The sequence below is a fragment of the Dryobates pubescens genome, chromosome 10 (assembly GCF_014839835.1).
Source record: "Dryobates pubescens isolate bDryPub1 chromosome 10, bDryPub1.pri, whole genome shotgun sequence".
NCBI classification, from domain to species: domain Eukaryota; kingdom Metazoa; phylum Chordata; class Aves; order Piciformes; family Picidae; genus Dryobates; species Dryobates pubescens.
Genome location: NC_071621.1, coordinates 18,876,305 through 18,891,651, shown reverse-complemented (window position 1 = coordinate 18,891,651; position 15,347 = coordinate 18,876,305). Strand labels below are relative to the sequence as shown.

Sequence of the window (15,347 nt, the reverse complement as noted above, 5' to 3'; positions counted from 1 at the left end):
TGTAACTGGACAGCAGAATGATGTGGCTAGCAGGAATAAAACAAGCCAGGATTCTAAGTGGTTTGTTTATTTATGAAATACCTGTCACCGGGAGCAGGCAAAATTAAGTACTTTTCCTCATGTTTTAGTTAGTTAGGTTGTTTGTTTTTCTATTCTGTTTTACTACAAATTCAGTATTTTTATTACTAAACTCTTCTGCTTTTATTTACCTTTTTTTAATAGGAGCTTTTCTCAGTGTGCAGCCTCTTTAGATTTGGGAGTGATAACTGACCACATCCTGAGCACTGGACATTTGATTTGCATCCCTGTATCTTGCTGCTTGTAAGTATTTAATTCGTTCTCCTTGCTTGATTTTATCTTACTTTTTAAGAGCAGATTCAACTGACAGACCCTGGTTCTGATTCCAGGTCATGATGTCTTTCCTTTACATTGATATAAATAACTCTATAATCTTCAGATCCATGGGAAATATAAATGGCACAAGCATTTGCTCCTATCTGAATTAATGTAAGTATCATTATGGCTCTGAGAGTTTCCTTTTCCCAGTCCAAGACAAAACCCCAAACAAAATACAGCATCATTTTAACCTGAGACCAAACCACCTGGGCACTTGTCTTTTTGGATTTTAAAAGTCACAAATTTAAATTGTATTAAATCATAATTTAAAAATGAAATTAGATCATAAATTAAAAGGAAGAGTTTGCTTGTGGCAGGAAATAGTTTTTCCTTTTCCTCATGTACTATTTTATGGAGTCAGTTGGTGACTGACCCTGTTTCCTAATCACTGTAGTAATGGGATTTTTTTTGCTCCTGGAGGGTCTGTCTGTAACAGGAGAAAGAGGCATCCTATTTACTTATGGTCTTTTAATTGCCAAAGACATTTATGCAAGAGTAAGAAGTATTAAGGATCCTATTTTTGCTGAATTCCCAGTGAGCAATCATTCTTTGTCTTTCCTACCTACATTTTCAGTGGAATAAAATGTTGCTCACTTCTTTGCTGTCTGGAGCTACTGTCTAATTTAGTTGCCTGATGTTGAATTGCTACTGCCTTTCGAGTCTGAAGAGTTCCCTGTTTATAAAGTTTATTCAGTTCTTTAGTACGAGCATGAGAACATTTTTAATGCATTAAATTCTTTGTGTTACATATTAGTTGGAAGGGTGATACGTGATGGTACAGTCCTATATGCTGAAGGAAATAAATGTAGAAAATGAGAGAGGTGAGAAGGAAGATGAAAGAACTAAGTCAGAATCTCGCTGGCCTTTGTGTATGTATATTGAATTAGCAAAGGTAATGAGAAACCTTAATCTTTTTAATAGATCTATTGAAAACTTGCTGCCAGCTTGTGGAATTAATTACTATGATAATAGAACTTGGGGAGCAACACACATCTAGTGATGAGGAGGCTTCATCCTGGAACTGGTATCACTGTATTGCCTGGGAACTTGCACAGTCCTCTTCCTGCTCTTCCTACATTGATGCTGAATGAAGGAGAGGGCAGTTCTAGTTTCAGGTCATGAGGGGATGATATCCTTACCTGCTCACTCCTGGCATTAGCTTGCCAAAAGGGCAAAAGAGAGCAGAGAACACACTTGTGAGTTCTTTCACAGAGATCATCAGTATCATCTTCAATGTATATCCTCCGCCTCCCGTCTCCTACTTGAAACAAAGAGCTGTCTGCTTCATACAGAGCAAGAAGTTTTTGCACAGACCCATAACCCACCTTGCAACTCATCTCCCTTTCCTAGCCATTTCTGAGCCAGACTAATATCCAGTCATTTCAATGATATCTAGCATCTGCTAGCCACCAGATCCCCCCAGTCAGGGGAATGATCTCAAGTCATCCATTGTGGATGCATCATTCAGCCAGTGTGAGTGTGCTTCTTTGACCCTCGTCTCCATGTCCCTTTGGGTACACACATGTTCAAGCATGGGAACTGGATGCACAGGAGGACAGTTTGTGCAAGATAACAAAGCCTGGGGTTCAGAGGCAGCTTCTGCCAGGATCCATGGACATCTGATATGGGTGAACTTCTTCAAATGTCCTGCACTGGGTCAGGAAGCAACTCCCTGACCCACTTCACAGAGCCCTAATTTTGAAGATGGTGGAAATCTAATCCTTCTGATGCACTTATCCTTTGCCTTTCTGTATACACTGGGCTGAAATCAGACAAAAAGGTTTTAAAATCTTAGGGAATAAAGGCAAATACAACCAACAGCATATTGATGTCTGGTGGGATGAGGGACCTCAATGTAGTAACTATGGTAAAGGCAAATTAAGCTCTTCTCTGTTAGGTGTTTACAAAAAGGGCTTTTTGGAAAACCTTCTACCTGGAAAGAAGGGAGATTGTGACAAAAATATTAGTTTACATAGCATAAAAATATCAATTTTCTTTGATGTCCTTTTGTATCTCTGCTGAAACATTTTGAAGCCTTTGAAACAGCCAAGGTATTTCTCAGCTTGTAGTCACAAAAGGCCAGGATGAACCAAGAAAATAAAATACTTATCTATGGCTGATAAAGTCTCAAGAAAATTAATCTACCAGATTTATCTTTGCTTCCTATTTCTCAATTGTTAGGGCTTCAGTGGTTGTGAGTATGCTGCATTAAATTATATTTCACTGGGCCTGGAGAAACAGAATTGTTGCATCAAGATATGCAGAGAAATCCAACACAGGCAACTGGATAGTAAAGGATTTATGACACTGGGACTATGAAAAAGCTTTCTGTTCATTGCATGCCAACATGGAGAGTGCTGCAGTGCCCTGTATCATTCATTTTAGGCTGAACTGGGAGATGACTACTGCCTCAGAGATGCTCAAGATTCAATTACAAATGTTACATATAATTTGGTGCCTAGGGCATATGCTAATTGATGAGGCCTCTGCTCCTCACCAGGTTTCCATTTTCTGGAAAAGAAAATCCAGGTTTTGTGACAGGTACCATTGAAGATGCAAAGAGTTGTTAACTGTAGCATGGTTCCCCAGGCACATTGCTGCATGGTACCTGGGATTTACGTCTTGCATAGTGATGGCTTGCTTACTCCCTCACCTACCCAGTTTGCCCTGGTTTTGGTGAGTGCAAATTTACCTCTCTCTGCTTACTACTAGATAAAAGTAAAAATGAAAAATTCCAATTAGGCCTGTTGACAGTATCTGTCAGGTAGTCCAACCCATGGAATAGTGGTTCTCCTCACTCTGGAAAGTGATTTATACTGAGGACACAAATATGCTAGACATTATATCTGGGAACTGAAATAACAGAACAAGTTCTTGCTATCTTGTACATCTGAAAGCAGCAGAGAGTGATGGTGTCATCTGTGCCTTCTTGGCACTGTGAGTAGTTTTGCTGAAATGAGTGAATCTATCTAAGCAGTTTGTGCATCAGAGCAGCAAGGCTCTGTGGAATAACAGCAGTGGGAAAACTCAGCTTGTGTTAGAAACAGGAGTATGAGCTGGGACATTTAGTGGTGGGGCTAGACTTGATGACTCAGAATGCTTCCACAAGCTTGTCTTGGGATTTCAGAGGTACCTCTGAGAAAGCAACCCAGATCCAGGTACACCACATACATCTTAGTCTCCCAGCAGAAAGGTCCAAGTTATGTCCCAGGAGTTTTTTGGGACTGCTTATATGGGAAGGGTTCTTCTATCAGAGTTTTTCTTCATCTCCAGTTCTCCAGCAACAACACTTTAAATTCAATTTTGGCCTCAAGCTAAGTTGCGATGAGGGAAAGGTAGGGACCACTACAGAATCTGAAAACTTCAGTTCCTTATTTCAATTCCTTGATTTGTTTGTGGCTCTGAGAAAGACAACAGGTTTGTTGCAGTCAGCCACTTTCAATTTCACCATTATACTTTGCAGTCAGTGAGAAAATTCCCAGTCTTTTTTTCTGGGGCCAGGTTTGGTCTAGACTCTGTGTTGTTCTGTTCTGTTTTCAGAAATGCAGAAAACAAATTACTAAACAGGAAGGTGAAGATGACATCTGGCTTTATTGGAGGTTATTCTTTTGGGAGGATTAGGGTAAGAGAGGAAAATGGTTCACTTCACGCCACTTACCTTCTTCTAGCAGAAGCAGGAACTTGAGCTAAAGCGTTAGCTGTGGTGCACTGAATAAAACTACTTGTGGCGGTTGAAGGCTTGGAGATGTGATTTGTGGCATGTCAGAGATTCGTGCTGCAGCCCTGGGAGTGTGTAGCCACATTTTGGTCCAGAATGATGTTTTCATCCCTACCCCACACCACTGGCTGAGCCATCCAGGCTTCTCTTTGTCAGGATTGAAGTGTTGGGACAGCACCAGGGAATGTCATCAGGATCAGATCCATTTTATTTCTGCGTTCATTTTGTACCTTTTGTACTCAGATATCAGGACCAGATATGTTCATACTATGTTATGATTCTGTTGGTTTACTCCAACAAGCTACAGGCAGTTGGTAAAAACCATTTTAGGTTGAGTAGCATCTTACACTTTAGGTCCATATTTTTGAGTGTCTGATTAAACTAAGACATATTAATATTTCTTTTTCTTCCTAAAATATTACCCAAAGAGCCAGTTTAGCACAGGCTGCATTTTATGGTGAGATTCATTTATACATCACATCACTACACAGGGTGATCTGGGCCATAGTCATTTGGAATCACAGTTTACAGTGTCTCTGATCTCACTACATAACAGTCAGTTAAAAATAACCGAGTTGACATTGTAAGACCTATAAAGGCTCTGTGATCCAGCAGAATGCTCACATCTCTGCTTAACTGTGAGCTTCTGATTAGTCCTATATAAGACCATAAATTTTCTGCTAACTTCAAAGAGAGTCTGATGCCAAAATTCTTCCTTGTACCAGGGCCAAAACTGTTAACGGTAAAAGCAGAACATAGCAGATTTCAAATTTGTTAAGAATTTAAAGGCTTTTAACTTCTGCCATGTTAAAGAATTTATGTGAATTCATTCTTCAAATTATAGAGCAATTCAATTAATAATGGTTCTGCTTTTCATTATGATGAGTAATCAAGAATAAACATATATCAAAACTTATCTTTTAAAAAGGATAAATAAGCTATAACAGACTTAACTACTTCCAGAACATGAAATGAACACGTATTGTTCTATTAGTTCTTTTTGGATTGCTAAATTAAAGACAGTTCAAAAGGAGTATAATCTCATAAGGATCTCTCTTTGTTCAGTCTGTTGTGATTTATTTCACAAGGTACAATAAAAACTGCTTCTTGTGGGGCTAAATACTTATTACAAGGTAAGAAATTTTTTTATCTGGTATTTGCAGATGCACTTTTGAACTCCTACATATATTGTGCAGGCTATTGGGATGCTTGATTAAGACTACAGAAAGTTCTGCAATAAAACAATAAAGGCAACAAACCAACATCTGGAATGTAACCTTTCCTCCATGAAAACATTATGGATGTGTACATACTACTATATCAAGGTCAGGGCAAGCAGTACTGGGGCATTTTTGGGGTTAGGATTGGCCATCATTCATTCCCAAAGGCAGCTGTGATTTGGCCATCACATGGGGATAAAATAATTTAAGGGACTTTGGAGGTATAGAAAATAAGAGGGTTTAAAAATGTAGAATTAGATTCTACCTACTGAATCTCACAGAATCACAGACTGCCAGTTTCAAAGGGACCCCAAGGATCATCTTGTCCAGCCTTCAGTTAAACAACTCATGGTGGGGAAGGGTCAATTTTAATTCACTGATGGATAAGATTTCTCCTAATGCCTGCATTTTGGAAAAGAGAGATATAAAATTAGCTAATGCTTTCAGAATTGCAGCCTATTGCTAAGGGATAGTAACATGTAACTCTTAAGAGCCAGATTCTGTCAGGCACGCATTAGATCACATTATCTCCTAGTAAATTAATTTTGCCTTTTTTTCCCCCCTTCCTCTTCTAGTTTTGAAGAATACCAACTTACACTGTCCTGAGCTTAAGCACTAAAGGATAAATTTGATCACTGCCTGGCTTCTCATCTCTTCCTTGTGATGGAAAAATGGTCGCCTAAAATGAACCCCTTGTTATGCCGCTGAAACTGCCTTTGAATCTGAGCTCTGTCGTGATTTTTAAAACTCAAACCCCAAAATGTCAGAACTTGACCCTTCATCTGGATTTGTAGGAAACATGGAAAATGGAACTTTTCTGGAGCTGTATCCCACGTCCCTTTCAACTTCAGTGGATTCATCGCCTGGCCGTTTATCCAATGTCTACGTATATGTTTCTATATTCCTTAGTCTCTTAGCGTTTCTCCTTTTGCTATTAATCATTGCACTTCAGAGGCTGAAAAACATAATTTCATCCAGTTCCTCCTACCCAGAATATAATAGTGATGCTGGAAGTTCTTTCACTAATTTAGAGGTTTGTAGTATTTCTTCCCAGCACTCTGCTCTTTCAAACCTTTCTTCGTGAAATTGAATGAAAGGAAACACAGGGAATGGAAGAGCTTTGTCTAGGTTCTTGGGGAGGTAGTGCATGCAACATTTGCCTTAGAAGACTATTATGAAGAGGTGGCTTTTAAAGTTTCCTTAGTTAGTTGGGTTTTATTTTTTCTTTTCTAGTCTTAATTTCCCCTTTTACTAATGTTCCTTTTCATTTTGGACAACGAACAATGGCATCTGAACATTGTTTCGTGCCTGTAATAGTGATGCTGTCTTTTTCTCACACATACAGAGTTCATTAAGAGTATTTCTGCCAAATTGTAATATGGTTCTAACTGGATGTGTCATTTTTCTGCTCTAGTTGTGACCTCTCTGGTAATAGCAGTAATACACTGACTACTTTTCTTTCTTCTTTTTCAATTAGCCAAGGACTTCTGGATGAAATTACTATTGCAAAAGTATAAAAAAAATCAGCTTAAATAAGTTGTTGGTGTTGGAGGTTTTATTTTTTCTTTTTAATTTTCAGGTCTTTGGGGTTTTTTTTCTCCAGTATTTATTGATGTTTTTAAAACACAACTACAATCCATCTCTTGAAGAATGTAGCTTTTGTTTCTTTGTACTCCCAACTTGTTCTGTATAAAGTCTCTGTATTTCTCGTTCTGAGTCTCCTTGGTTAACTTAGTAAAGTGACTGCAATAGCAATGCTCACTGCTGAATGTGTGCAGGTATTTTTGGACTCTGTTGCATCTCATTTGTCTAATGACTTGCTCCTTCAGAGGGCAGTTTTTGCTGCTAAATCATAAATACCACACAACTCCTTTGCTCATGCTATAGCTCAGTCTTACTGAATGCCAGTACAAACCAGTGTTTTTGTTTTAAAAGATCTGAATGGAATGACAGCTAGCAACTGAATAGGTCCTAAAGTGTGTTTTAGGCATGAGAGGTTTGTACTCATGAGCAGGGCTAGAAATTCCTTGTACAGGTTTGGACCTTCTGGGACAGATTTTTTTCCTACAATATGACAAATGCATGCTGGGGTGGAGCATGGACGCAAGGATCTGTGTAATGGCCAGGTAGACCTGTGCTCTGAACATCAGGAGATGCAAGGTGTACTTGCACAGGGTATAAAGAGATGGGATGCTAAAAGGCAGCGACTGTCCTTTTCCCCATTAGTGTAAGGAGAGGCTAGAGATGAGAGGCTGAGAAATGGATGATGTTTCACAATCTCACTCCTCCTTGTGATACTATATTCAGGGTTAGGATTTCCCACTGCACTAAATGTAATCCAGCACTCAATTTCTGTAGTAAAATAACTAGCAGCATTGTGAACAGGGTCCTGCAGTCAGCTGGGAATCAAGTCAAATGATCAAAAAATTCTTCAAAATGTTAAGTGTTACCTGCTAGGCCCCCATCTTCACACTGTGCACTGCAATTCCTTGCTGTCCTTACTGCATTATGTGAGTACATCCCAGTCTTGCTGCTCAAGTCCATGCAAATTTTGCTGTCATGGCAGGATCCAAGTTTCTGGGGTGACCCTGAGGAAGGGTATGACTATGTCACTGCTGTTTCTGTTGTGGGCATAGCAGCACACACAGCTTCAGGTGATGGGACAGCCTCAGCAGGAACACAGGATCACATCTTACCCTGCACGTGGTGCTACTGCCAAGCATGCTGATGAGTTAGAGAGCTCCAGAAAACCTCCTGGCCAGATTTGTTACAAATAGCCTCCCATCCAGCTGTCATAGAATCATAGAGTCATTTTGGTTGGATGTGACCTTTAAGATCAAGTTCAACCATTAGCCCTGTCAGTGTTTTCATTAACAAGACACAGTCTGCCATTAACTACACAGGCTTTCAAAGAGACATTTAGAAAGCCTGCTGTAAATATAATTATTAGAAACACAGCTGTTTAGTGCCAAACAACACATAGATGATGCTGGAGTTGGTGGTTTCAATTTTTGAAAGAGAATCTACAGTATGGTAAGTGGTAATGATGTACAGTGGTGATAAGCTCCTTACAAAGGTTAATGAACTTTTTGACTAATAAACAATTTAAACTAGCAGGTTCTTTGGGTCAAACTGTTTTGATGAATATATGTGGTCTCTGGAATGTTGTATTTTCCTGGTTTGAGGCTGGACTCTATTGGCTCTATTGCTCCAAGAGGGACAAAAGAATGACACACAAATGGATTGGAAAGTGATAGAAAGTTTAAATGGAAAAGCAATTAGTGTTTTACAGAAATTGCAAAGCGTAGTGGCAAAGATATTGCAAAGCATACAGAGCCCTCACAGCACATCCAAAGGCCTCCCAACACTCCCCTTCTCCCCACCTGATGGTGTACCCAAAACACGCAGGGCTCTTTCTTCCCTCCCCACTGCTAGGCTAGTCTCAGACTGGCCAGGTCTGAGACTGACCCTCCCCTCTTCTCCTCCTGGCATTAGGCCTAGTCAGACCTAAGAGACTTTGAGATACTCCCCCACTGTTACCTGATAGGGAGCATCTCCCATGGGAGCAGAGAGGGAAGAAAGAGGAAGAGAATGACTTTGCAGATGGATTTTACAGGGCACAGGATTTATGGGTATGAAATACACTGTTTCCTGTGATCACCTTACTGGGTTGAACACTTGGGACACCGGAGGTGTAACTGATGTGGCAGTAACAGGAAGCATCCAGCCTAAAGAGTTAACCATTTAAAAGTTATTGGGAAATATTATGTCCTTTATGAAAGCTCTTCCAAATCCCAAACCAGTAACAGAATGTGTTTGTGTGTTGACTGGAGGATAAAAATAAATGAACTGTAAATCAAGATGGAGCAACCATTCAGCTGTCCTCTGTTACTGACAAAGTTGTAAATTTGCTGCTTCTTTTTGCTGAAAATGCAGGAATTTAATCAAATCCAGACATGAGACCACAGGTTGAGATGGGTATTTGTTCCCAGCAAGATGTTCCCATTACTGGTTTATGCTTTCACAAATAGAGACATTAATATTAAACATAGATTACTGAAAATACTGGCTTTGCTCCATGAGGTGTTGTCAAACAAGAGCAAAAAGTGGTTGTCAGCCTGCACAAAGCAGCAAAGGTAACTATTTGATTTTGCTTTGTAGTTTACTAGAGCTATTACTTTTTTCCCCGCTCTGCAGTGGCATATGGGATTGTATACAATCTTGACTTCAGCTGAGTTGCACCTGTTCTTGTCAGGACAAATCTGAGAAGAAACAAGTTAGATCCAACAAAATAGCATCAGGAGAATCCACAGGCAAAATGTACCATGGCATTTTCAATGATTATTGAGTACAAGTTCTTAAAAAACAAAAATAACAACAACAACAGAAAAAAAACCCACCCACACAGCAGAAGGAGAAAAATACATAGAAAACAACAAAACCCCCTAAGCAAGCAAAAAAACTTGAGAACCCCAGATTGACTTAACTTGAGAGCACTGAAACAGGCTTCCTAGAGAGGTAATTGATACCCAAAGCCTATCAGTGTTAAAGAAGTACATGGGCAATGCTCTTAACAATAGTCAGCCCTGAATTCACCAGGCAGTTGAACTAGATGGTCAAGGTAAGTGCCTTATAACTGGATTCCTCTCCTTTCCCTCTCCTCTCCAGAACTGCAGGGATTTCACACTGTGGTAAACTGAAAAACAGATTAAATTCTTCTCTTTCATAAAATTTCTGTACTTTTTCCCTGTTTCTGCTTCTCCTTCTTTCTGTCACTCACACACCAAACAGACTTGGACAGGTTGGAAAAGCGGGCAGAGAGGAATCTCATTAAGTCCAGCAAGGTTCACTGCCTGGAGAGAAATAGCTACCCCCACTAGTACAAGCTATGGAAAACAGCTCTGCAGAGAAGGACCTGGGAGTCCTGGTGCACACTAAACTGAACGTGGGCTAACAGCACATTCTTGCTGCAAAAAGAGGCAATGGGCACAAATTGAAACATGGAATTCCATCTGATCACAAGAAAACGTTTTACTGTGACAGTAGTCAAACACTGGCACAGGTAGCTTAGGCTGTGGAGTCTCCATATGCTGACCTGGGCAACCTGCTACAGCTGACCCTGCTTTGAGCAGAAAAGCTGGAACAGATTATCCCCTAAGGTCCCCTGTCCATGCTGTGATTCATGTCAGTGCAAAAACTCAGTGGTTTCTAGCTCACTGCTTCCTCCTGATGTGTTTTCTCATCTCTGTGGCTGAGTAAACAATCCTTTTACTAGGGGGAGATTTGTTCAATAACTTGCTACTAAAGAGCTGCTCCTTCTCCAGCCTGCAGCCACATGCTCTTTCAGCACTGCCTTGTTGTGTCATTTGTTCTCATCTCACAGACAGCTTTTGCCCTGAGCCCCTTTCACTTTTACTAAGCCCTCTCACAGCAACTCAGTAATATGACTCTGAGACTGCATGGCTTCAGGTAGTTGCAAAGTATACGTGGAAGGCAATAGAAAGAAAAATCCCAATAAAGCATAAATAAGGAAAGAACAGAAGGCGTTTCAGGGTCATATACAAAAAGCATTTTGCTTTAGTTCAACAGATATGGTCCATTTAAGTGTATTTAATCAAAGAGTACCTGATGAAATCAGCTTCCATGTCTAAAACCCTCTTGCACTGCTGGCCACATTGGTACTCCTGTCAAGTTAACCCATCATATTAATCTTCCCTCAACATTATCAAATTATTCCCGTCCTGAAACAGTGACACACATTTCACACAGCAACTCTTCAGCTCAGTGGAGAATTTATTTCATTGGATTCATCGGATTCATCTTCTGCTTTCAGACCTTCTTACCCGAAAGGTTGGTCACTGTAAGCTTCAAGTATTGTTTGGATGTCATACAAATACCTTTGGGAACAATTTTTGCCCCTCTTCCATGCAGCTTGTTTGCCCTCCTCATTCATTATCTAACTCTGTGGTACTCTGGTGAGGCTGAATCCCCATGGAGCCACACTCCCTAGCTCTCAAGGTATTTTCCTTCAGCATCTTTTTTTTTCTGTGTGATCACTGGGAAAGACATCTGTGTGGGAAGGTTATTTATAAAGTCCATATACCTCCCATTCTTCTTGATGGGATCATTTTCACTGCATCTGTTACGGTTGTCTAAGGAACCACTGTGAATTACAGCCCAGCTGCTTCCCCAGCTGAATGACCTTTTCATGTCCACCATCCTTCGTATGCCCCTGAAGACAATGGCCCCACTCTGTGGCCACAGTAGAAGATTACATGTCCCAAATTCTGGGTGCAAAAGTAGCTTGAAGAAGTCCTGTTTTTTTCTCCAAGAAATATGTGCCTGCTCTTGCCTGTGTCTTTGGCATAACATAGAGCAGCCCTAAAGCTGCTTTAACACTAAGCGAATTATGTGATGCCAGCCAGCCTGACATGCAAATGGCACCCACCTTCAATCACAGCCCCTCTCTCACACTAGCTCCATGAAGCTCTTGGCTCTGTGAGACCACCCTTAATTGGGGTGGCTTAAACTGGCCAAGATGTTTTCTCAGTAATGGACTTGGCCAGGGACACTTTGCTGATGCCAGATGAAGCTCCTCCCAGCACTGTGCTTTGGAGATAAAAGCATCATCTAGGATGACGTATATTTGCTTTCAAGGCTAGGTGAGTGCATCAGTCTAATCATTATAATCACCATACAGGCAACAGTGAAGCAGGACCAGGTGAGATGAGCTATTTTTCCGTTCTGTTTGATTTAGATCAGTGGAAGCTGATCACCCACAGTAAGTCTGAAAAATCCCAGCAGGTGGCTATCATCACGTCTAAGATCTCCACAAGCCTTCAGGAAATTGGGCTGGGCTCCTTTGCATGGTTTAAGTTCACCCTCTGTCCCTTACCAACAGCAGCACAATGGGTGCATTTGTTTCAGTGCTTAACACATTCATCAAAAGGCGCAGCTTTAGTACAATCAACTTCCATGAGCAGCTTCAGTTAAAAAATTGGAAGTAAAATAAGTCTAATTTTTAAAGTGTAATCCTTTTTTTTTTTTTTTCCTTTCAATCAAGCTTCACAAGTTTTGTTTGGAATATTGTATTTCTAATATATTTCTAAAGAACAACAGACAAACTATTTGGTTGAATTATTTTAAAGTGGAGCATTTTATTCCAGCTGTGCTGGCAGAAATACTTCTGTGCACAAATTTTTTCAGGGTAGGACATCCTAATGTTTAAAGTAGCATATACTTACTCTCTCCATTCATTTCTCTGACTTATCCTCAATAAACAAGTGTAGGTATCTGTCAGAGCAATATTGCCACACATTTATTTATGAAGCTGCACTTGTATTAGTGCATACTGACCTGGTCATACAGACTAGGTCCTAGAATATGTTTATTTCTCCTTTTTTGTCACAAAGTATTATTAGTAAAGTATAAGATAGAAACTAAGCTGTTAGCTAATGAATTGCAGCTTCACTGCTCCTTCAAGGCACAGATCACTTTGTCTTTCATCTTAGAGTATTAGGTACAGTCCAAAATTCATTTGCATGGCATCATCTTGAGCCTGGGCCCAGCAGTTGCTGACAAGTCAGAAATAAATGCAAAGGACATATTTATGCCAGAGGTTCCCTGTTGTGGTAGTTTCAGGCTTTGTCTAGAAAGTTTTCCACAGATCCTGAACAGAAAGTGGTAGAATATAAATAAATCACCATTGTATGTAAAAAGGAAAATAAATAATGATAAGGTCTAAATAATCCCATTGGGCAGATAACTAACATAAAGTTAGCATGTATAAACTGAATTTCTCTTTTAGGCTTCCTTCACTCTAGCAGATACTAGGTTCTGAGCTCTGCTGGCTTTGCTGACCTCGGCTGCATTGCTTTGTTGTGGCTAAGTACTAACAAGCAATTCTTTGCACTCCTTGCTTCTCTTGTCCCATGTACAGGGGGAAAGGAAGGGAGCAGGGAGGGGAAACCTGTTGGTAACCCCCTGGTTTTGTCCAGGAGGGTTGTTTATAAAGTGTATATATATGTAAATATTGTATATTTTGTACATATTCATTGCATTCCATATTTTAGATTGTAGTTTTGCTTCTAAATACAGCTTCATTTTGCTTTCAGCTGAGCTGGTCTGGCAATTCTATGTTGGAGGGAATTTCAACCCACCACACCTGTGCACTTTGCTCAGGGTAAATCCTGCCCCAGCTCCCTGGATGCTACTCCAGTACTGGGAGCTGCCAGGGGCTGTCTGCTGGGGTACCCCCACAACTGTGCCCCTGTCTCAACAGAGCTTCATCAGGATGCAGAATATGGAAGTAAACAGGAAGGCTTGCAGGTGGTGCTAAACTAGGATGAGCTGCAAGCACCTGCCAGGGCAATGAAACAGCGAGAACAGAAATGTGGCAAGGAGCGAAATGAGACACAGCCTGAAAAACATGCAAATTGGTTTGTCTGAGGCAGACCTAAACTGGGAAAGGACCACTGGTGGCAGGAAAAACATGGGCAGCTGCGACAGAAAAGCATCTTCTGAAGAAAGAGGGTGGTAAATTAGACACAAACAGGCAATATCGCAGGACAGAGGAAAGCAGGGCTACCATCCTCTGTGAGGCACAGTCCCTTTTCTCCTGTCCTCTGTGTCACATGGGGACAGGTAATGACAGACCTCTAAAGTCCATCTAGTGCAACCCCCATGCAGTGAGTAGGAAAATCAACAACTAGATCAGGTTGCTCAGAGCCCCATCAAGCCTCACCTTGCGTGTCTCCAGAGATGGGGCTTCCACCCTCATAGTAAAGAACTTCTTCCTAATGCCCAATCTAAATCTAGTCTTAGTGCTACATGTCTTTGTAAACAGTCCCCCTCCAGCTTTCTTGTAAGCCCCCTTCAGGTACTGTAAGGCCACTCTAACGTCTCCCCAGAGCGTTCTCTTCTCCGGGCTGAATAGCCCCAACTCTGTTAGGTTGCCTCCTTTGGAGAGATGCTCCATCCTTCTGAAAATTTTTGTGGCTGTCCTCAGTACGCTCTCCACAGGGACCATGTCCTTCTTGTGTTGAGAGCCCCCAAGGTGGGCACATTACTCCAGGTGAGGTCTCACCAGAACAGTGGCAGAATTGCCTCTCTTGATCTGCTAGCCATGCTTTTTGCCCTATATTTTGCCCTTTTTTTTTTTAATTTTATTTTTTTTTTGTCGATACAGCCCAGGATGCAATTTGCCTTCTGGGTTGCACATGCACATTGTTGGTTCATGTCCAACTTTTTGTCCACCAAAATTCAGTCCTTTAGAAAATAACTCCTGAGTGAACTTGTCACTGCATTTCTGCATGAATAATTTTCCTTCATTAACTTTTCTGTATTTGAGTAACTTGTGAACCCACTATTTTGGATTAAACCATTATATCATACTCATAAAGAAGTGGCCAGATTCATCTGTCAGTATGAAAACATGTGCTTGTGGGTAAATGTCTGATCTCAACAGTGGATAAAAGGTTGGGTTAGATTTGCCAGAGAATTTTGTTAGACCCAGGTGGTGCCAATTTCATGGTATTTGTTGAGGGTGTAAAGAAACTCCTAGCCTTGCTGATGTCAAGTGAGGGACAAGTCTGTGTTTTGCAGTAAGTGAAGCAAGCTCCTGTGGTCCCAGTCTCACCCAGTGAGTATCACAGGCTTCCTTTTTCACTGCTACATTCTCCTGTATCCTCTGCCATTGTACAGGCTGGTGGCCCAGAATGGACCTGGCCATTGCACAGATACTCTGCAAGAATGGCACCTGGGCAAGCCCATGTTGCACATGTTTGATAGGCAATAGCCTCCTAAATAAACTCCACCCAGTGCCATAGATGTGTTTTCTACCTCCATAGGTTTCAAAATACCAAATCTAGTGAAGTACCCCTTTATCAAGTACTACATACTGTTACCCAAGCTGCATTCTCAGTTACTGATGTGAGGCTAGCAAAGTTGCTCTGGAGACAATGACAAAAGAAACGTATCATCCTCTGATGTTTCTCATAACTGCACCTGCACCA

General features: G+C 40.9%; 1 protein-coding gene across 2 annotated transcripts; it reads left to right on the top strand.

Annotated features, from left to right (window-relative positions):
* The first annotated feature begins 230 nt into the window (after nt 1-230).
* On the top strand, nt 231-6,908 carry SERTM1 (serine rich and transmembrane domain containing 1). 2 transcript variants are annotated; one of them, XM_054164816.1, is made up of 2 exons: nt 231-321; nt 5,910-6,908. In XM_054164816.1, exon 2 carries the CDS (start codon nt 6,095-6,097, stop codon nt 6,416-6,418), a length of 324 nt encoding a protein of 107 aa, XP_054020791.1. In that variant the 5' UTR covers nt 231-321; nt 5,910-6,094; the 3' UTR covers nt 6,419-6,908. The 2 variants fall into 2 exon arrangements, with proteins under 2 accessions (XP_054020791.1, XP_054020790.1); XM_054164815.1 differs by lacking the exon at nt 231-321 and adding an exon at nt 388-507.
* Nucleotides 6,909-15,347: the final 8,439 nt, after the last annotated feature.

What these genes read in the sequence shown, in the direction of transcription:
- SERTM1 (XM_054164816.1), top strand. Translation starts at nt 6,095, where the DNA reads ATGTCAGAACTTGACCCTTCATCTGGATTTGTAGGAAACATGGAAAAT.